Here is a 20790-nt window from a genome sequence, read left to right as displayed (position 1 = left end):
TGTTTGTAGGGTTAGGGGCAGCCCTGCGTTCCTTCCTTTCACCTTCATTTCCCTTGTTACGCAAAATGGCTCCCTCGACGGAGATTGCCTCGATGGACAACATCTTGCACCACATTACAACCTCGAATAATGTCATGGCCCTCAATGTGACGATAAAGAATAGCCTCCCGAAGGATGCCCGGGATCTGATACTATCGGGAACATTGAGCTCGGGTCAGGACCCATTGGACGTGTTAGATGCGAAAGAAAACAGCCTTGGAATTCTGTATATTCTGTACGTTACTCCGATATCCTGCAGGGTGCGACGAGGCTGAGTGGTGTCACAGATCTGCACGACTACAGACAATGTCCACACCGCCGACATGGAATCTCATTGACCATTTCTGTGAAGTCTTCAATCCAGAGCAGATACGACATGCACCTGAAAGAGGTACGTTTCTGTGCTCTCGGATTATCTGTTACTTATATGTGGCTCAGTCGCGATGCTGTTTGCCGGTATTCTGAGACTGGCGAGCCACTATCAGAATATGCGACTGTCATTGCGTTCTCTTCGCTCTCTCGCAATGCGCTACCCACCATTACCATCCCATTTGACGACCATACATGCCCGCTTCTTGCTCGTCTGTGCGCAGACTCAGTCTTTCACCCATGCTCTTCCGCTTCTCCTTAATCATCACATCACCGACATCGCCACCAGTCTGACACCCGATATTAGCTACCTTGACAATCTCATATATCACTATCTTGGTGGTATCTGCCTCGCTGCACTTGGTCGCTGGGCGGAATCAGAGGATTACTTTGAAGTGTGCATTACCGCTCCCGGGGTAGTCAGCGCCCTGCAGGTTGAGGCGTTGAAGAAGATGAAACTTGTCCAGCTGATCCGTCAAGGGAGCACATCACCGCTGCCGAAGTATACGAACAATGCGATCCTGAGAGCGTTTAAGAACAGTCCCTACCACGCGTTCGTAGAGGCATATCCAAGCAATGTGGAAAAAATGCGGTCAATAATAGAAAAAGACCGGACGCTCTTCCAGACGGAGAAGAATGCAGGCCTCTTGAGCCGTGCATGGGCCAGGGCACCGAGATGGTCGTTGAAGAAACTCACACGGACGTATGTCACGCTGAGTTTGGGAGAAATTGGGAGACAGGTGGGAATAAAGAACGAGGAAGAAGTTCGGGATTTGGTGCTCAGTATGGTGAGATTTTCCCCCCCTTCTACTATGGTTCGTTCTTGTTGACTGGGATACAGATCGAGGAAGGCGATGTATATGCTACGCTGTCGGATAAGACAGTGACATTCTCAGACCCGCCGCAATCCTTCACCAAGGAACAAGTTGACAGGGTTCTTTTACGGGCCCAGCAGGAGTGTCGGGAACTCGGTATCCTAGACCTAGATACCGGCAAAAGCAAAGATTTCTTGCTAAAGGTACGTTCCTTAATCTGCCTTTTCTGCTCCTCGGAGCGAACAAACATTGACAGTCGTCATTGCTAGGCAATCAAATCGCAAGACTCTTCTTGGTCTTCTTCGATGGCTATGGGTGGCGAAGAGGAAGTATTCGGGATGACAGTTGGCCATGGTGGTTCTTCTTGGGCCGAGGAGATAGGGTTTTCCTGAGCTTGTGTAGATTTGTTTTCGCTTTCCCGTTTGCATTTGCATCCTCTCGCACCCGCATTATCTCGCTTCATGCTCTGTGTTCTATCGTCGTCAAACAAGTCAAACAATTCAATCTTCACCGGCGTTTCAAGTCTTGGAAATTGCGTCCATCTGACTTCATCGTTGATGCATCGATGTCTACTGATCGGTGAAACGTGTTGTTTTCCATATGTTGGCTACAATCCGTCGCTGGACCTCCGGCTCATAATTGTCCATAATTTTCTAATCTAGGATCCGGATGCGGAAGACTGAAAAGAAACATCGATCCCACCCGCCAGATGCTGACAGAGAGCTGACAAAGCCTTTGCAGAGGGCGGGAGAGTGTCGGTGAATCACGTGACTTATAACACATGTGATGCATTTTAGTCCCGTGAGAATCCGACAAATTCCAGGATTTTCATGTACGCTGAACAGCCCCGATGTCAGCACTCTGTCAGCCGCCCCTCTCTCCGGGTTTTCCTTGAAGAAATTTTCATGTTTTTTGTTCTCTATCTATGGTGTCGCGTCCCGTGATAGCGTGTTATTGGACAGTTCGATCTTAGCCTTTTCAAGGTCGCATTCATATCAAGGGCTGGGCTCTGATCCGGTGTTCTTATGTCAGTGTATTGTCCGCCCCTTTCAATTCCTTTCAATTCGGAAATGATCTTGAGCGCTCACTTAAATACTCGCCCCTTCCTCCACTTTGACGCTCACCATCCTCACCCACCAACATGGATGTCGACCTTCCCGTACTAAATGCTTCTGGCTCGGTGCTCTTCTTCAACCATCTATCTTACAAGGCTGCCAATGGAAGGCTCCTCGTTGACGACTGTCTCTGTGCATGTCAAGGCGGGTCAGATGCTTGCGGTCATGGTGTGTGCAATGTGCTCGGTTAATGGATAATGGCGGGCTCACCTCGCTCTACAGGGACCTTCAGGCGCTGGTACGCTGCATTTCAACTTAACCCAATACATTCTAATGCTATACACTGTAGGCAAAAGTACGCTCTTGGACCTTATGGCGTTTCGAAAGATGCCAATGGACGCCGCGACGGTTAGCTTCCCTGTCAATCATTAGTATACGGCACGGCTCACTTATCCCGCAAGGTCTCATTGAATGGTCACTTATTGGTTCCGAAGGCGATGTACGCCATCTCGTCGTTTGTCGAGCAAGAAGACGCACTACTAGGCGTCCTCACCGTCCGCGAGACAGTGGCCTATGCTCTGCGGCTTCAGTAAGTCCATTCGTTCTCGCTCGCAACTTAAAGCTACAGTTACTGATCGTGTGGCGTTTCTTAGCCTACCACTACTCCTCGCGTACGACGGTAGCGAGTAGAGTCAACCGCGTCCTCGCCACGCTCGGCTTGCAGTCTTGCGCCGATCAAATAATTGGAACACCCATTTCGCGGGGTATATCAGGTGGTGAGTACTGTCCTTGTCAGAACGAAATATTAGTTGACTAGAAGATTTCTTGTACTAGGCCAGAAAACGCCGCGTTACAGCTGCCTGCGCAATGGTGACATTCCCGTAAGTCTCGAGCATATTAGACGTCCTAGGTGCTTGTGCTGACTGTCTCTACGCGTACTAGACAGATCTTGTTCCTTGATGAAGTGACCTCCGGTGTACGTTATCTCTATGAATTCTCCCGTACATTGATCAACATATCATCCATTAGCTTGACAGTACCTCTGCCCGTGAGGTGATGTCGGCAATACGGACCTTGGCTGTGGCCGAAGGCATGTTCGTAATTGCGACGATACACCAACCATCTTTGGAGACACTAGGGCAGTTCACAGACCTCATAATGCTTTCCCAGGGAAAAATATGTTATTCTGGGAAGGTAGATGATCTGGAAAGATTCTTTGAGCATTGGGGAAAGCCTGTTCCGCGATTCGTGAGTTGCAATTTTCTCCTTCAAGCTACCTTATCGATCATCCCATTAGAAAACCCCTGTAGAACATGCGATGAACTTTTTGAATGAAGATTTCCAGACCGATTCCGACAGTGACAGTGGGAGTGCTGCGTCCTTGAGAGTATTCTATCTTTCGACCCTGAACGACTCACACGCCTCTCTCGAGAACTTGAATCTGAATGTTAAAGCCATTCCCCAGCTCGACCAGGATTTGGATGTCTACGAAGAAAAGTTGGGAGAAGCAGGCTGGGGCGCAAAGATTTTTTGGAATACTATGGTCCTGTCGGAAAGGACAACGATAAATTATATAAGGAATTTATTGGCGTACGGTGTTCGACTGGGGATGTATATCGGTGAGCTTAACCATCTTCGAGATAAGGCTGTCTTTGACACCGTTTCATAGGGATGGGCTTGATGATTGCGTGAGTGATACTTGGATCAGCGCATGGCTCTACATATTCATGGACGTGCATAGTACTATTTGGATTCGGTTGGGTCTAAGAGATTCGACGATCAACGATCGACTATCAGTACACTTTTACAGTGTGGCGTTTCCTCGCATTTGTGAGCGATGTATGACCATATGAGCGCGTGTCTTTCTAACAGCAAATGTTTCTAGATGTCGGTCGCAGGTATCCCTTCTTGTAAGTCTGCAATAAATTCCTACGTGACAAAACCCTAGCTTATACCTATTCACAGTTTTGGAAGAGCGAGCTGTGTATTATCGAGAGACAAAAAAACGGACTGTACAGCACACTACCATTTGTGCTGTCCAACACCATTAGTGAACATACCGTTCCTCTTCCTCTGCACGCTATTTTTCAGTTTGATCTGCTATTGGGCTGTGGTGCGTGACTTGATCCAATTCCCTCGGTTCCAACTGAGGTTTTACTAGGGACTGCATCCAGGTCCCAACGCCTTTTTCAGGTTTCTTGCTTTCCTTCTGCTCGCGATAACAGCAGCAGAGAGCCAAGTGCTCGTTGTTGCTGCTATCTTACCTGTCTTTGTGGCAGCGCTTGCCATCGGTTCCTTGTAAGTTTTGATCTTTTGTGCTTAAATGCCGAGTACTAATTTCAAATAGTTTGAATGGCTTCTGGATGAGCGTTGGAGGATACTTGCAAGTCCTTTTGAATTTAATGTCGAGGTCGCGCTGAGTTGATTTCAACAGTATTAAAGCACGGTCCCTCCCCCGCTTTTGGTATTACAGCTTTCATTATATGGACTACCAGCGCTATGCATTCGAATTGATTACCAATGTAAGTGCGTCTATCTGCCTGGGTGTAACAGAACTAATTGCATATATATTCGATCCTAGTCGGATCTCCGCGGTCTCACGTTCCAGTGTGAGAAAGCAAGCGATGGGTCGTGTAGCTGTGCATACCCGTCATCAACACCAGATTCATGCACCGTGTCAGGCGATGATGTCCTCGAATATCTAGATATCCGAGGAATATCGTACGGTTCCTGGGTCGGAATTATGGTGTCTATTATTGTTATTTACCGGATAGCGTGAGTTAACTTACCCCTACCTTCAACTCACAACAAGCTGATGGTCATTCCAGGTTGTATTATGCGCTCCGGCTTCGTTCAAAATAAGCCGTTACAATGAACAGCTAATGACGAATTTACACACTGGACTTTGCCCCCCAAAACACCGGTGGCTACTAATACTTAGTGCGATTACATCTTCGAGGCATAATCAAATTAAATCACCGGATAACGTTGACATGACCCTTATTTAACATTGTTAATAATATCATATTCTCCACCATTCTACATCTGAGAAACATTATACACGCCATCTAGTACAGTTTACAGGCCTATGTCGACTGAGGCAATGACTCTTCCATCGCCGAAGATGAGAAGTAAGGCACAGGAGAGGAGAGCCGAGCCGAGGCCCAAGCTCGAATGCGAAGACGAAAACGAGCGGCGACAACCATTGGAAGCTTTTTTATCCTGTTGCACATGCAGTGCAGGATTCGTACATCTGGATATCTTCTTGTTTTTAAGCACGCATATATTCAACTGGCTGATCTCTCCAAAGTCGCTCCACAAAACCGCTCTTGTATGTTCCAGCTGTTCATCATGATCTTCATCGTCACTACTACCATCGCCGATGGTACTGTATCCTTGTCATCGCAGCAATATAGGCTGTTCGGTTTTCTTGTGTTAGTCTTGTTGTATTCATACAGCTGTACGTAGGAGTATGACATCGAACAACAGCACCGGTCCGGTATAGCGTTAGACGGTGGCAGCTGCCGGAAACTTTCAGGCGAATTCACCAATGTGGTGGCGCACTGCCTTCTGGGATGTTTTCATTATTTCCTGTTCAATGTAGAGATCGCTGCCGTTGTCTGGGATACGCTTAGGTGCCTCCAAGGACGAGATGGTGGTTTGGTATCTGCCTGCCCGTTTGGTACTAGGGTACCGTTTGGTAATACATGTGTCACAAAGCGTCGCGTCACGATTCCTAATCCGACCTTTGGGTTCTCGACCTTTCTCAGCCATTACCGCACCTGGACGAGTGTCCCACCTCCTTCTTGTCTTCTGCCACGACAAAGAAATTGTCTCTGGCGGCTCGACTCTGTCCAAGCAATGTCGGGAAATAACGTCTCGCAAACACTACATAATTTCATTCGCTCTCTCGTCCCGGGTCAAGAGCCTCATGACAGTCCTCAATTACCACAGCCAGAAGTTCCGGCCAACGACGCCGTTATTGACGCAGCACCGCAGCCTCTTACCGTGCAGAATGTGGAGTCTATGGATGTAGACGTCCCACCTTCATCATCACAAGACGACGATAACGATTCCATGCCACCTTTGAACGACATTTCAGAGTCAGAGGAATCTGATGAGGATTTCTCTCAATCTGATACCAGTATGGACGCCGACGAGCTGGAAGTCCAACTGCAAGCCATCAGTGATGGGCAGGTATCGGAGTCAAGCCTTCAGCCGCCACCACCACCCACCACAACCTCCAATACTCCCGCTGCCTCACCTTCACGTAGCAGTACTAGACGCGCGCGTGTTGAAACCGACGAAGACCAGGATCGTGATCGTAGGCATCCATCACAGCGAGTCCACGTTGATAATACTACTCCCGTGGCAGCCAATGGTCCCCAGCCAGCTCAGCCTCTTCCCCGGATCCATTTGCCTTTCCGAAGTGGTCCGGGTCTTCCTCCAGGTGCTGCCGCGAATCCCGACACTTTCCGTTTCTGGCAGCATTTCATGCAGGGTATTCCAGGACCTCCTGATGCTTCTAACGTTGCAGGAGGTCCACCCAATAACGCACAAGCTCCCCCAGCTGGACAGCCACAGAACGGTCATACTGGCCATCCAATGATGGGTCTCCTTGGGATCACTATTGATCTAAGTGCTGACCCTCACATTCATGCTCATCCACCTCCCAATCCCACTCCTGGCCAGCCTCCACACCAGCACCAGCATATGCCACCGCCTATGTTTAACCCGCCGACAGGATTTGTCAATGTCGGCGACGGTACTGCATTTACTGAATTGCTGGCACGCTTTGGAGGGATGATGGGTGGCCTCGAGTACGAGCAAGAAGATCCTGAGAGAGCCAAGCGTCTTATAAATGGCTTGGAGGAGGTACCTATTGGCCTAGTCCGACGACTTGAAAGGGTTGGGGCCGTGGGAGGCTCAGACGATAACGCAGTGGGTGGCAGTGGCGGCGATAGCTGTTGCGCCATCTGTTGGGACCGTCTGTTGGATGGCGATGGGAACCAGTTCGGTAAAGAGGAGGAGAGTAACAAAGGAGATGCTTCTTCCTCAGATACCACGCAATCACTGCCTGAAACTTCTCCTGCGACTTCATCTTCTACTGCTGAAGAGACCCTTATGCACGACGACTCATCCGAGTCAAAGACCTCCGCTTCTTTATCGACTCAGCCTTCTCATCCCAAAATTGTCGCTTTACCCTGTGCCCATGTCTTCCATGCCTCTTGCTTGATCCCTTGGTTCTCACGGCCGCGACAGACTACTTGTCCTACTTGTCGTTTCAATGTTGACCCAGAGAATCTTACATATGTTAGACGACGGCGGACTCCTAGGCCTGCCCCTGCCCCAGCTAATGCGCCGACCGCGCCAGCAGCTACTGGTAATGAAGGTACGGCCCCTTCCGTCGATGCAAATGCAGATACCCCGACCACCAATAATACTCCCGCAACTGACCCTGTACCGCCTCCACCTGTGAATGCAGGTGCTGGTCCAGCTGCCGGTATTGGCGGTCATGGACTGAATATACCTCGAAATTCAATCTTCACGCAAGCACTTTTCAATACGTTGATGGGGGTGCAGCCCACAGCTGCGGCTGGCGCTGGTACTGGGCCTACTCCTACCGCTCCTTCAGGTTAGTCTTATGTTATGGCTCTTTGAACTGATTGTAATTAATGAAATACTCTAGAAACTATTCCAGACCAGCCCGGTGCCCCAAATCCGAATGCATCTACAGATGCACCTCGGAATGGGGGACCTTTACCTCAGATATCGGCTGCAGACCTTGTAAACATATTCATGTCAGGTCATACTAGGGCATCAGGTATGTTTGTAACCTTATTTGTCAGAATTCCGTTTTGATGTTGGTATAACAAATAGGGACTAATCCACCAGCTCAAGGGCCCGCCCCGCCTAACCCGACACCGGTTGTAGCCACAAGTCAAGGTGAGTGTATGTCATATATGTGCCGTGATTGTTATTTATAAACGACATTAGGCGCAACCCCTTCCAGCGATAATGATCTCCCCCCTCTTGAGCCTATCGATGCGCCCCTTCCCGATGCCGCTGCGCAACCAGCTCCTGCGCCTGGTCAACAGCAAGGTGTTCCTTTGAACAATGATCAGCGCTCGGATGGTCAAGACCAAGGGTTTGTTACAATTGGGTTCGATATGATCTTTGGGCCAGCTCCTGGAGAAGGTGGTGCAGACGAAGTAGTAATGGGTGAGTTGCCGAATAATATCGATCTTCACGGCGAATTCGGTCTGGCTGGCACCTTCGAAGATCAATTTGACCAAGCCATGCACGGTATCCCCGTACCCCCGCCACCTGATAACCACGGTCCACAACCTGCACCCAATCCCCCACAACAGAACAACGCTCCTTCAATCCAATCTGAAACACATATTCACATCCATCGTCCTGGTCACGGACCAGATGGCGGCATGCACTTTGCCGCAGGGTCTGGTCGTACTATCGCAGAGGCGCTTGCGCAATTACACCGGCACGCACAAGCACAACCAGCTGGTGGTCAGCCAGAACAAGCTAATCAGCAGCAGCAACCTCAGCTCCCACCCCTCTTCCCTTTCATGTCACAGCGATTCCGCGGGGCTGCGACCGGTGCACCTGCTGGCCCATCTGCCGAAGCCGGTGCGACACCTCCACCGCCACCGCAAGCGACTGCTACTGGAGCGCACGGCAATGCTGGTACTGGACTTCCTCATTTTGCACAATTCCTTCAAGGGGCAGGGTTACCAATGGGTGCAATGGGTACGATGGGCACAGTTCCTCCATTTATTATCGGCGGCGGTACGGGCCCGCACCATCAACCCCGCCAGCCCACCGAAAGGAAGAAATGGACACTCCCACCTGCTCCAGGTCCTACACTGCGACAGCGCATAGAGAGAAAAGAGCGTGAAGCAGGATTACGGTGTTACGATATGAGTTGCGGGGTCGGACCATCAGACGAAGATCCTTTTGTAGCTGTATCGGAGGAGCAAGTGCATATTCAGCGCCACGACACCGAAACGGGGCAGGTTAGTGTGGTATGTGAGCACACCTTCCATCCATCATGTCTGGTAAGTGCCCAGCGCGTTGCCTTGAGGGGTGCCGATGAGAATGTTGAAGGAGAGGATGTCGAGGTATCTTGTCCTGTGTGTAGAGCGGACGGTCTGATTTCGAAAAAGAACTGGCAGGAAGGTGTCCGTGCTTTAGCTTGATTCGTTTCTTCTCTTGTATTGTCCATGTTGCTTCTTTGACCTTCATCTCTCCTTCTGCATTCATGTTGGCATTGATTCATATTCCCTCAAGTCTCGCAATTTTATGATAGTACCATAGAAATTTTTTGTACAGACATTGTATGGTCTTCTGTAATACATTATTCTCACCAGCACATCGCAAGCTTCCTGACAGAATAGTGAGAAATATAGGTACAGGTAAAAGAATGCCCAGCTTTGCAATATTGTGATCAATTCTCGTTCTCAGTGTAAGTATATGCACCTGAATTTACCGGCAGGTGTGAAAAGACGATGTAGATTACCGTCGGATCACCACTAGCGAATATTCCAGGGTGAATGAATACAGATGTATAACAAAATATTGAGGTACAGTACAGTAGACTAGTTCTGTTAAAATACTGATCAGAAATTGTTGGTTGAATCAAGCGAAGACACGTACATCCGGTATCCTAAAAATAGTGATTTCCTGCAGCCCAAACGTTGAGATGAAAAATCACGTCGGCAATAGCGCGGCATGCCTACCTGTTGTTTGAAATATCGACGATTTTCTTCGTCGATGAGAACGAGGTTGAGATAGTAGCGTGTGCTGAACTTCTTGTTCACGTCACGGAAGGTTGGTGTCAGTTCAAAGCCGCCCAGGAATAACCTTATAGGAATAGTTTCTCCTGAAAATGTATAGGTGAAATGTGGATTTGCTTGAGGGTGAAGAGACTCAGTACCTCGGACAGGCGCTCCGTCCATTATTTCATACTTTGTGATGGTTTCGCTCTCGTTGTACTGGTTTGGTGGTGAGCCCGTCGTTTCTCGTCGAATAATAGAGAGTTCCATATGCTTGATCTTAATGCGTACAAGAAGGAAGTAGATCTTCCCGACAATAACGTCCTTGAGGTGGTATCTGCGGTCCCCAATGAAATGAGTCGGAAATGAAAAATGAAATGGGATGACACACTTTGATTTATTATACTCAAACTCAATATGTAGACAGTCCTCGATCCCGACTTCCATCCTTATTGAGTTATTGCTGTCTGGCGGCATGCGGAAGGAATGGACCCATAGGTCTCGCTCTTTGGTCACGTCCGCCATTCGCCGTGAAATCGACACCCGAATGAAGTAGCTACGAGAGGGTATGTTAACGTTGGGTATGCAAGGTGCATACGGAGGGAGACGGACCGCAGTTTCACATTGATACCCTGGTAGCTCTCAAACTGCTTCTCCACGTTCTTGAAATTAAAGTCGAACGTCTGCGCTTGTCTCATTTCTCCCGGTGCAGCGAGTTCTTGGGAGAGTGAGAGGAACTCTTGGTGGTGTCCGCGGTCGTAGAAAAGCTCTGTATAAGTGTAAAGAGCTGCTCTCCTGTCGTCGTCGTATGAACGTACCAATGCTGCCAACGAACTCGACCTTGATGCCGTCATGAGATATCTTCTTGCCGTCACGAACCCGGATGGCTACCTAGCACAAACTGAGTATATGCAGGGTAAAAATGACGTGACGACAAACCTGGCCACCAACAGAGTCACCGTCATAGTAAACAGGACATGATATGATCTTGTCCTTCTCTCCCTTGATCTCTACCTGCTTCCTAGTTTCTTCGCCATCCAGCCTGATATCCACGTCAATAGGAGAGGCAAAAAAGTACGCGGCCATAATTGAATCTGGTCAGGAACGTCTCGTTTCGGAAGAGATGGTGGTAGAATCAAGCCAAGGCGTTCATTGCCAAATTTGGCCACCAAAAAATTCTGATTGTTACGTCCATCTCAGTTTTCCGGAATGCGTTACGCAGTGCTAGTTACGGGACCTGCGGGTGCAGGAAAGTCGACGTTCTCTGGATCCTTCATGACGCACCTCAACATGTCGCGACGGACTGCGCATTTGGTGAATCTGGATCCAGCGGCAGCGGCGACAAGTTTTGAGTACGAGCCTGCCATCGATATCAAGGATCTTATTAGCCTCGAGGACGTGATGAGCGAGCTGGGTTACGGTCCTAATGGTGGTCTTGTTTATTGCTTTGAGTGAGTGAGTGACTTGGACCTGCTGTTCTCTAATAGGTCGCTCATTCTGAGACAGATATCTCCTGCAGAACATGGATTGGCTGGAGGAGGAGCTGGGAGGGTTCGACGACGATTATCTTATTATCGACTGCCCTGGTAGGCTCTCAATCACTGTATCATTGGCAGTATACTGACCATAGACCCAAGGACAAATCGAGCTATATACCCACCATCCGTTCCTCCCCACACTGGTCAAGAATCTTGGAAGGATGGGGATCAGAACATGTGCAGTTTACTTGATAGAATCCCAATTCATGGAAGACAAGTACAAGTTTTTCAGGTGAGTGCGTCATAAAGAGGTATCGGATCTGATGATGACCTATTTTGCAGTGGAGTGCTCTCAGCCATGTCAGCGATGGTCAACCTTGAGATCCCGTGGATAAACGTCATGTCCAAGATGGATTTGGTTACATCCAATCGGGAAGATCCATCCGGCGGGGCGCGAAACGGTCTACGAGGGCGAAGAAATATTGCACGGTAGGATATCAAACCGTGTTCCGTAATTCCTTCCGTTAATTCCCTTTGATAGGTATCTTGACCCAGATCCTATGCTGCTAGCATTTCCACAAGGAGATGATCGCAGCGCACCTAACCCGCGATTTCACTCGTTGAATCAAGCTATCGTTCAGCTGGTGAATACATTTCGATTCTAATCAGCTGGCGAAACTAATGGGATTTGCGCGTAGATAGAGGACCATCCATTGGTTTCATTCCTGCCCCTGGACCTGACGTCTCCGGATTCTTTGGAGACTGTGGTTAGCCACATTGACTACACGATGCAGTACGGAGAAGACGAGGAACCCAAAGAGGTACTGTCTTTGTATTATGGTTACAGCATTGAGACTGACGATATTGTAGCCTCATGACTTGGACGATGGTGATTTCCAGGACTTGGAGTGAATTACGTGGGAGAAGTAAAATATTTGAAGCAGTGTCTGTATAGCTTCTTGAAATAAAATATTTGATTTAATGACGAAATTGATGGCGATCTCCACAGTTACGGTAAGGATAAAATGGCCGTTCTATCTCTTCTTCTTGACCACCATGAGCTACTACTACCCATCTCAACCATCATACCAACCCCAGCCCGTCGTCTACACTCCCTCCCATCGCAGCCATACCTATTCCCCTTCAGCTGCTTATTACCCTACCACCTACCCCACTACCTACGGAGGCGACAGCGTCGTCTACATTCCCTCTCACTCCAGCAGCAGGCGTCATCGTTACGGTACAACCGTAATGCCCACCACCGCAGGAGCCCAGGTGATAACAGTCCCAGTACGTCCTCTCTTCACACACGGAGCTTGACATTCACCGTTGCACAGTCGAGCAGTAGCCATGGGCATCGTCACCACCGTCGCCATCATGGCAGCAGTCACCATCACTCCTCTCACCACCAACCCACCATTGGCGAGCGTATCGCTCGCTTCTTCGGTTTCGGTCGGTCGCGATATTACAAGACAAAATCCCGGAATAGTTCCTGGGGCTTCCTCGGCCGCTCGCGCCGGCGGCGGTACGTTGACGCGCGTACTGGGGCAGAGGTCGATAAGAAAGGCCGGCCTGTCTATAGGGTTTAATCAACACGATGTGAAAAGGTCGAAGACGGACGACACAGAGCTCCGAGCTAATGGTTAGCAAGTTTTTGAATCACTATTGACCCTGGTCCCTTGTATTTCCGTTTTCAATCACTTATCTATGTACAATACGGCATATGATCGTCACTTTTTCTTATCTCTGGGTTGTAATGAATGTAGGATACTTTGGTGTAATGGATTAACCCGATTTTTACGCGCGACTTGCATGAGGAGTCAGTCCATCAGAAGCCGCATAGCAAAAAGTTTGACAGGTTCACTTCGGTTTCATTATTGTTCCACCTGTTAAGCCCAGTAGGTTGTAGATATAAGAGCTGTTAATTCTGTCAGGTAACGGCTATAACAAGTGAAGAGAACGATAAAACTTACTGCACTCAAATAATTATTGAATAAAGTCTGGCCGCATCTGTAATTATCAAGTCCCTAGCGTGTTTTGTCAGCAACGTTATTGCGTACATGTGTACCTGCCGTTTCTGGGTCCCCGATAAGTTTCCGCCGGCTTGTCGACGTCGTCCCGATGTCCGATCGCCAATCCCGCCCTGTGCTCGCCGTGTCCTGCAACGATATGTACAGACAGTGTCAAAATACAGCCTCCTTCATCAGACCGAGCCTTCGTTCTCACCGGATGGTTCTCAATATACTGAACATTGGACCAACTGCCGACTGCGATGTGATCAGCGTCCGAGACCGGCTACTTGGGCGCCGGCCAACCGATGCAGATCAATGTCCACTTCGACGAGCAATTCTACCCGTTGAGATGCACCTTTAGCACCGGGTTTTCTGAGATGGCATATATTCAAGTATATCTATAACGTGTGTGAATATCAAGACAAAATACCAAGAGAATGATTAAAAGTCTGATTAAAGTCTGATCACTTCCGAAGCCAAGGGTCTTACTTGTAGACTTCGACTTACTATTACCTGGTATTCTGTATGTCCATCCACCTTCCTCCCATATATGTGAGTTCATGGAATCTGTTAGCTTGATAACATAGTCAGTCATGTAGTGTATGTCCAACCAATGGATAGAAGGACTGCCCATGGATAAGTACTTGAAAAAATAGCATAACATCCAAGATTCAAGATTCAATGTTCATGCATATGTACACGGGATCACTACCTATGATGTCGACTGTTTTGAAATTACTGGATTGGACTCTTTTGAGTACAGATGGGACACAGGCTTGCCATCGGTGCAGGACAAGACGAGCACAGGATGGGATTGGCGATCGGACATTGGGACGACGTCGCACAGTCAGCAGTTGGTCCAATGTTCAGTATATTGAGAACCATCCGGTGAGAACGAAGGCTCGGTCTGATGAAGGAGGCTGTATTTTGACACTGTCTGTACATATCGTTGCAGGACACGGCGAGCACAGGGCGGGATTGGCGATCGGACATTGGGACGACGTCGCACAGTCAGCAGTTGGTCCAATGTTCAGTATATTGAGAACCATCCGGTGAGAACGAAGGCTCGGTCTGATGAAGGAGGCTGTATTTTGACACTGTCTGTACATATCGTTGCAGGACACGGCGAGCACAGGGCGGGATTGGCGATCGGACATCGGGACGACGTCGACAAGCCGGCGGAAACTTATCGGGGACCCAGAAACGGCAGGTACACATGTACGCAATAACGTTGCTGACAAAACACGCTAGGGACTTGATAATTACAGATGCGGCCAGACTTTATTCAATAATTATTTGAGTGCAGTAAGTTTTATCGTTCTCTTCACTTGTTATAGCCGTTACCTGACAGAATTAACAGCTCTTATATCTACAACCTACTGGGCTTAACAGGTGTATTGTTCGCTGCATTTACATTGTTAACCTATTTACGGAACTTGATTGCCCGCTTGAACACCCGGTCTTGCCGCAATCCTATCCAACCAACCCTGAAAGTCTGATAAGCACGTAGCTGAAAGGGGAATGAGGAAAAAGTTTACCTTCAATCCAGGCCATTCGTCCAACGACTCAATACCGCTCAACGCGTGAATGTTGACCCTATTTCCGGTTAGTCGGATGGAATAGAAGAAGACATGCTCTTACCATGGATAAACATTCAGATCAGCCAGTGAGTATTGGCCCTTGCCGGATCCAGCCAAATAGTCGCGGTCCTTGAGTCGGATTTCAAGAACGCCGTACAGCCGCCTAACTTCGTCATGGTAACCTGTCCAAAGCGATGAGAAGGAGGGGACAAAAGCGACAGTTCTAGAAATAATCACGTTTCTTCGCGTACGGGATACTTTCAGGTGCGGCTCTGTTAAAGTGGTTCACTGCGAAAACATCATTAGAGACGCGTGGTACGTCCAGTAAGCGGATCGCGTACGTTGACCCTGCATAGGGCCGACACCACCGTGCTATCGACGCGTAAATATCGGAGCGGCGAGTTATTCAATGCATACTTACAGCAAAGAATATCCATTGCAGCATCTCGCTGTAGTCTTTGGGGCTCTGGGCGGGATCGAAACCGAATTTGTTTTCTGGGTCAAATTGTTGTTGGAGGTATAACAGAATGGCGGCACTCTCAAAGACGGAGAACGAGTCGCGGTTGGGATCTACAAGAGTAGGGATTCGACCGTTAGGGTTTAGAGCAATAAACCACGGTTCCTAAAATAGACTTAGTGCTGAGAAAGATATTGAAATGTTGGTAATGCACACCTTTTGGACATTCTTTCCGAGGTCAACCTTGTGGGCTCTGTAGTCAAACGGTAAGACGATTTCTGATAGAAAATTGGGCGCGCTTGACGTACTCGTACTGAAGACCATAGGTGGCCTTGAGCTCTTCCAGGAGGATGGAGACCTTGCGACCGTTGGGGGTCCCAGCGGTGTAGAAAGTAAGAGGCTTTGACATTGCAGAGGAACGATGGGATGGTAGTAGTCGCAGATTGAAGAATGCGCGGTTAAAACAGGTGAATCTCATGTCGTAGAAGTGAATGACAAATCGATTCGTAACATTGTGTGAATTTTATGAGATCTTGGCCGAAGCGCTGATACACCATGCTGATTCATCCGTCCTATGTATAATCGAGATTACTGAGATTACTCTGACGTCTCTGCCTGTCGCGCCTTTTCCGGTTCGAATGTGAATTGCGAGCCAGCAATGTTCCCTCGGAATCTCTTCCGCATATCTAGCTGTATTATACTTCAGTAAAAACCTAAAGAATAATAAAATACAGCTAAACGCACCATTCCCCGTTTACATTCAAATGTCGCCTTGCGTAGTGACTGACATGCCTCTGGCAGTTCGTCCGGGTGCTCCTTCAGGCATTCAGACGGGAGTTTTCCATCTTTGACAACACAGTCAGAGTGCATCAAGCAATCTTTGAGGGCGGCCAGGAGACCTTGGCACGACGAGGACATTGCAGTACAACGACAAGATTACACCAAGCACGTGCAGTAATGTTTCCTAGCTTGACCCCCACCATCGCCCCAGTCCCGTTCCGGTCCTTTCTCTCGGTATTTGGCTCTCAGGCGTCAGAGTTTCTTAATGGCATGCTGGCAACGTCAGTACACGAGCCTCGGCGACCTGCGTTTTCGACAGTGCTAAATGCCCAGGTGCGGCTCCTTACCTTTCCACAAATGACCTTTACTAATCGTTTTGTAGGGAAGGGTTCTCTACGATGTATTCCTACACACGCAAAAAGATGAAAAGGGAAAGCCTGGATACATAATTGAATACGATTCACGCCCCTCGGAGGCTCCACCGCTTTACGGCCTGCTCAAGCGGTACGTCTTGCGGTCCAAGGTCAAGATCAGGGATGTCTCCCAGGAATACGACACATGGGCTGCCTGGGGTTCACCTGAACATTCACACTGGGAGACGGAACGAAATTGGCACTGGGAAAACAGTGGAGCTATGGAGCCCATTTGGCCGGCCGAGAGTGAATGGCCTTGGGGAGTCGAAGACGGTATCATACGCGACAGAAGAGCACCCGGGATGGGTTCGAGGATTCTCGTACGCAAGGGCGACCCTCGTAAGTCACCGATATGGCTGTACATCCTGAGCTCATTCGATTCAAGCAAAGGAATCCCTCTCGCATGATATCCAGACGTCCGACGCATATACCCTTCTTCGTATACTCAAGGGGGTCCCTGAAGGCCCTGTTGACATCCCACCCTTGCATGCGTTTCCGATGGACTCCAACTTGGATATAATGGGAGGCCGTGAGTTTTGATGATCCATGGGTGTAACTTTTCTCATGTTGCCCGTCAGTTGACTTTCGGAAGGGCTGCTATGTCGGGCAGGAGCTCACAGTGCGAACATATCACACAGGTGTCATACGGAAAAGAATCCTTCCTGTTGTGATACGCGACTACCAAATGTACGTATTCTATTGCTGGTATCCCTTCTGTGTTTGTATTCTCAGCTTGTCATAGGTCATCCCCCGTTGCCCAGTCACTGCCTTCGGGCCTTGACATACGCCCAATTCCTCGTGAAGATTCCCAGAATAAATCTCCGCGTCCGCGGGGAACCAGTAAACTTCTGACATCGCTGCATGGGCATGGCCTGGCCCTGTTCCGATTAGAACACCTGAAGAATGCATATTTGACGGAAGAAGAACCCCAGCAGTTCTCCCTGCAGACTGATGATTCTGCAACGTGGATAGTTGAACCTCAATGGCCCCAATGGTGGGACTGGTGTAAACGCTCAGGTGTTCTGTAGGATTATTGCAATAAAATAGAGTAGCGCACCTATTCTGTCCGTCGACAGATTAACACGGAAGCGAACACATATTCTCCGTCATGGCTGACGGAACTGTGTATCTCACCCACCGAGGTGCCGAGGGACGGGGGACGGTAGATCAGCGAAGGTTTACTGCCATTGAATTCCTGCCCTAAGCTCCGGAACGAAAGATGTTTCCATGTAGGCTTGACAGTAGGGTACATCGCCTTGTATGCGGCCTCTTTGACCGCCCATCTGTACGCGAAATGAGATGTCTGTCGACGCGTCGAGACTGTACTAAGCGTACCGGACAGCCAAGAACCTAGCGCGGTCAACCTCGTGGATGGCCTTCCACGATTGCAGTTCTTCGTTGCTGAGTATCCTTTGAGCAAATCTTTCTGGTCCACGACGAGCTATGAGCGCCGCGATGCGAGGGAGGTGGACGACATCGACGCCGATGCCAAGAATCATTGGAATATGTGGCTGTGTTCATCCTTGCTCCTTACCCACCATGTTGAACATCGTCTGTGTACTTCCTTGTCTACGTTTCAGGTTTTCAAGGCAACACCTTTCAGGATCTTCTCACGGCAGATAAAGAAGTGCATAGTGCTCTGCGAACGCGAACACAAAGATTTCCACCGCCGAAACATGTGGATAGCAAACAAGTATCCCCGCCTCACGCTCATCCGCTCGTCCATTGTTCGACAGGATTTGGAAAAACAACTTTTTCCTTGTGCTTACCAGAGTTTTATGCACGATATAAACACGTTCCGTAGCTGACGATGCGCTACGATTCTCGCACATCGGACGAGACTCAGTATCAAGGATGGACATGGACCTCGTTCGTTTTGAGATTCGATTTTGCTTTTCTTAGCTCCTACATGGAAAACTTTTCGTATCCCTTGGAGACTCATATCTGGCGGATATTGGCTGGTTTGGTTTGAAATGAGCGAGCTTGAAATCTCGGACCACGACTCGTTCTCCCATGTCTTTGACGTTTACATCAATGGGTTGAGTGCAGTTCACAATGTCCTAGTACGTTTTGTTGTGCATTCGTTTTCCTCCTCCCAACATCCATATAGAGAACGTGCCAATGACCAGGTTACCTTGGCTATCTCCGTATCGATAACTACGAAGGCTCTGGAGTGTTTTCTAAACTGTCCTTTGGAAAGGCACGTTGCGGCTAGAAGCATAAATGCTGGTATTCTCATTGGGACTGGTGATGGACCAGATCTCTCCATTCATCAGTGGACATATTCAGTCTCTAGAATGAGTACTTGTGGGACACTAACGTTTCAGTTATCCTTCACCAGCTGTCGTTAGAATTCTACTTGAGCTGCAATTTATTTGTTCTTTAGTCCGAGCTTGACCATGAATTGCCTCGCGGCAAACCGATCACAGCTGGGCGGGCGACTATTTTGCGCGAGTCAAAATAGAATCAAAGTGCAAAATGTCGGATTTTGCCTCAGTTCAAAATCCGGGGAATTCCTAATAAGGAAATATCGAACGATTTTGCCTCGCCCAAAATCGGGATCTCGGATTTTGATTCTATTTTGACCACCCCAAAATAGTCGCCACCCAGCTGTGGATGTGTCAACACGTCTGCAATCCCAGAAAGGAAATAGCATTTCCTCTTCCATTCACGACGATGCCTCTCCTTCCGTCCTCCTTCTTTCTTTCTATACCTCTTCTTTTCATCCTCTTTTGCGCTTGTATAAGATCAGTATATGGCTCTGCGTTGACAACACCAATTGCAGCCAATGAGCGGCTCTGTTTCTATGCGGATGTTGACAAGGCTGGCGAGAAAATTGGCGTGCGTGACCTTGCTGCTCTGCTCGTATTACACTCTAACCATTTCTTGCCTCCTTTTTCACCATTCTGAATATTAATTTTGCGCGACACTGCTCGATGACAGTTCTACTTTGCCGTTCAATCTGGAGGCTCATTCGATATCTCGTACACGGTAACCTCGCCACCACCAGCAAGCAAAGAAATCCTCTCCGGAACGAGCGAGCGTCAAGGTTTCTGCCATTTCTTTTACGTTAAACCTGTGCGCTTACCTCTTTGCAAGGTGATTACGTCCTAACAGCCAACACTCCTGGCGAATATGCCTTCTGCTTTGAAAACGACATGTCCACGCTCACCGAAAAACTCATCGACTTTGACATCATGGTAGAGAGTGAACCGAGGAGGGAGGCTCCGGCGAAGCCTGGTGTGTACTCACTCTACTGCGCCGTCTCTGCATCCTGACCGGCTTTACAGGCCAAATCTCTGAACAAACCTCCGCACTCGAAGAGTCCATATTCAGGCTCAATGGAATGCTCATGAACATCAAACGGACACAGAAGCAGTGCGTTTAGATTGCTTTTTCTCCGTTACAATCCTCGTACTCATAATGGTTTGTAGCTTCCACACTAAAGAACGCCGAGGCTTTTCTGTAGTTCAGAGCACGCAAAAGTATGGTGGTTTTTCTTTTCATGTGTCGTACTGTCTAACAGCTTTTTCAGTCGGCTATTCTGGTATGCCATCCTTGAGAGCTGTGGAGTCATCGCTATGGCTGCGTGCGTCTTTTTTGCTGATATCGTTTCTTCATCCCCCCTGATTCTCCCCTCAGATTCCAGGTCTATGTCCTACAAACATTCTTCACTAAGACAGGAAGGCGGTATAAAGTGTAGTATCCATTCTGGCTGGGCTGAATGTTGCAATACAATGACATTGATGACTGCTTGACGTTTGGATCTTGATTTTCAGCTTGAGTGAAGTTTGTTCGTTTCCTCTGCCATCATTAGGCTCAGACGCTGCAACATCTGTTCATAACGTTCGAGGTATTTAGTGGCTAGTTATGTAGGCAACCCTGATTATTGTCCTGCTGGTTAAAACGTGGTTGAAATTGATAATTGACTTATTTTACGGAAGCGACTATCTGAAACGTGTTACATCGTTTTAACAACGAAAAGAGTAGATACAACGC

The 20790-nt window shown here is 48.6% G+C and overlaps 11 protein-coding genes across 11 annotated transcripts; 7 read left to right on the top strand and 4 right to left on the bottom strand.

Annotated features, from left to right (window-relative positions):
- The first annotated feature begins 21 nt into the window (after window positions 1-21).
- EV420DRAFT_1503675 (uncharacterized protein) lies at window positions 22-2046 on the top strand. The gene is made up of 5 exons (XM_060471197.1): window positions 22-274; window positions 327-430; window positions 478-1196; window positions 1250-1426; window positions 1493-2046. Exons 1-5 carry the CDS (start codon window positions 66-68, stop codon window positions 1613-1615), a joined length of 1332 nt encoding a protein of 443 aa, XP_060338567.1. The 5' UTR covers window positions 22-65; the 3' UTR covers window positions 1616-2046.
- EV420DRAFT_1503670 (P-loop containing nucleoside triphosphate hydrolase protein) lies at window positions 2034-5315 on the top strand. Its single transcript, XM_060471196.1, is given in 19 exon segments — window positions 2034-2508; window positions 2561-2576; window positions 2628-2686; window positions 2740-2867; window positions 2932-2949; window positions 2969-3058; window positions 3118-3159; window positions 3221-3254; window positions 3308-3526; window positions 3576-3897; window positions 3948-3966; window positions 4020-4089; window positions 4164-4192; window positions 4244-4391; window positions 4440-4576; window positions 4626-4682; window positions 4713-4800; window positions 4860-5053; window positions 5107-5315. The coding sequence occupies 19 exon segments, from the start codon at window positions 2365-2367 to the stop codon at window positions 5138-5140; spliced, it is 1848 nt and encodes a 615-aa protein (XP_060338566.1). The 5' UTR covers window positions 2034-2364; the 3' UTR covers window positions 5141-5315.
- A 749-nt stretch (window positions 5316-6064) lies between these two features.
- Window positions 6065-9705, top strand: EV420DRAFT_456015 (uncharacterized protein). The gene is made up of 5 exons (XM_060482206.1): window positions 6065-7913; window positions 7968-8102; window positions 8159-8224; window positions 8276-9417; window positions 9472-9705. Exons 1-5 carry the CDS (start codon window positions 6140-6142, stop codon window positions 9493-9495), a joined length of 3141 nt encoding a protein of 1046 aa, XP_060338565.1. The 5' UTR covers window positions 6065-6139; the 3' UTR covers window positions 9496-9705.
- Window positions 9669-11223, bottom strand: EV420DRAFT_1503667 (vacuolar protein sorting-associated protein 26-domain-containing protein). The gene is made up of 8 exons (XM_060471195.1): window positions 11011-11223; window positions 10890-10962; window positions 10684-10840; window positions 10463-10627; window positions 10233-10408; window positions 10036-10178; window positions 9953-9979; window positions 9669-9900 (listed from the first exon to the last, which is right to left on the bottom strand). Exons 1-8 carry the CDS (start codon window positions 11155-11157, stop codon window positions 9895-9897), a joined length of 894 nt encoding a protein of 297 aa, XP_060338564.1. The 5' UTR covers window positions 11158-11223; the 3' UTR covers window positions 9669-9894.
- On the top strand, window positions 11224-12539 carry EV420DRAFT_1503664 (GPN-loop GTPase). The gene is made up of 7 exons (XM_060471194.1): window positions 11224-11522; window positions 11578-11657; window positions 11709-11841; window positions 11892-12038; window positions 12091-12193; window positions 12248-12370; window positions 12420-12539. Exons 1-7 carry the CDS (start codon window positions 11281-11283, stop codon window positions 12459-12461), a joined length of 870 nt encoding a protein of 289 aa, XP_060338563.1. The 5' UTR covers window positions 11224-11280; the 3' UTR covers window positions 12462-12539.
- Window positions 12540-13507, top strand: EV420DRAFT_1503659 (uncharacterized protein; the record flags this gene model as incomplete). The annotated part of the gene is made up of 2 exons (XM_060471193.1): window positions 12540-12839; window positions 12887-13507. 2 exons carry the CDS (start codon window positions 12543-12545, stop codon window positions 13136-13138), a joined length of 549 nt encoding a protein of 182 aa, XP_060338562.1. The 3' UTR covers window positions 13139-13507.
- Window positions 13508-14988: 1481 nt separating this feature from the next.
- EV420DRAFT_1616926 (glutathione S-transferase C-terminal-like protein) lies at window positions 14989-16007 on the bottom strand (the record flags this gene model as incomplete). The annotated part of the gene is made up of 8 exons (XM_060475178.1): window positions 14989-15048; window positions 15100-15157; window positions 15203-15323; window positions 15379-15429; window positions 15483-15513; window positions 15563-15763; window positions 15815-15851; window positions 15907-16007. The coding sequence occupies 8 exons, from the start codon at window positions 16005-16007 to the stop codon at window positions 14989-14991; spliced, it is 660 nt and encodes a 219-aa protein (XP_060338561.1).
- Window positions 16008-16195: 188 nt separating this feature from the next.
- On the bottom strand, window positions 16196-16516 carry EV420DRAFT_1259058 (cytochrome c oxidase assembly protein PET191-domain-containing protein; the record flags this gene model as incomplete). Its single annotated transcript, XM_060466930.1, has 2 exons — window positions 16196-16288; window positions 16343-16516. The coding sequence occupies 2 exons, from the start codon at window positions 16514-16516 to the stop codon at window positions 16196-16198; spliced, it is 267 nt and encodes an 88-aa protein (XP_060338560.1).
- Window positions 16517-16555: 39 nt separating this feature from the next.
- On the top strand, window positions 16556-17819 carry EV420DRAFT_1260112 (Aminomethyltransferase folate-binding domain-containing protein; the record flags this gene model as incomplete). Its single annotated transcript, XM_060466989.1, has 5 exons — window positions 16556-16711; window positions 16761-17130; window positions 17177-17320; window positions 17370-17496; window positions 17534-17819. 5 exons carry the CDS (start codon window positions 16556-16558, stop codon window positions 17817-17819), a joined length of 1083 nt encoding a protein of 360 aa, XP_060338559.1.
- EV420DRAFT_455984 (4'-phosphopantetheinyl transferase) lies at window positions 17586-18681 on the bottom strand. The gene is made up of 3 exons (XM_060482205.1): window positions 18127-18681; window positions 17849-18074; window positions 17586-17791 (listed from the first exon to the last, which is right to left on the bottom strand). Exons 1-2 carry the CDS (start codon window positions 18288-18290, stop codon window positions 17849-17851), a joined length of 390 nt encoding a protein of 129 aa, XP_060338558.1. The 5' UTR covers window positions 18291-18681; the 3' UTR covers window positions 17586-17791.
- Window positions 18682-19383: 702 nt separating this feature from the next.
- EV420DRAFT_1503622 (emp24/gp25L/p24 family/GOLD-domain-containing protein) lies at window positions 19384-20732 on the top strand. Its single transcript, XM_060471192.1, has 7 exons — window positions 19384-19632; window positions 19735-19840; window positions 19891-20031; window positions 20082-20169; window positions 20226-20276; window positions 20327-20380; window positions 20434-20732. The coding sequence occupies exons 1-7, from the start codon at window positions 19408-19410 to the stop codon at window positions 20492-20494; spliced, it is 726 nt and encodes a 241-aa protein (XP_060338557.1). The 5' UTR covers window positions 19384-19407; the 3' UTR covers window positions 20495-20732.
- Window positions 20733-20790: the final 58 nt, after the last annotated feature.

The sequence above is a fragment of the Desarmillaria tabescens genome (assembly GCF_030435595.1).
Source record: "Desarmillaria tabescens strain CCBAS 213 chromosome Unknown EV420scaffold_2, whole genome shotgun sequence".
Lineage (NCBI taxonomy): Eukaryota > Fungi > Basidiomycota > Agaricomycetes > Agaricales > Physalacriaceae > Desarmillaria > Desarmillaria tabescens.
This window is presented reverse-complemented; position numbering and strand designations above follow the sequence as displayed.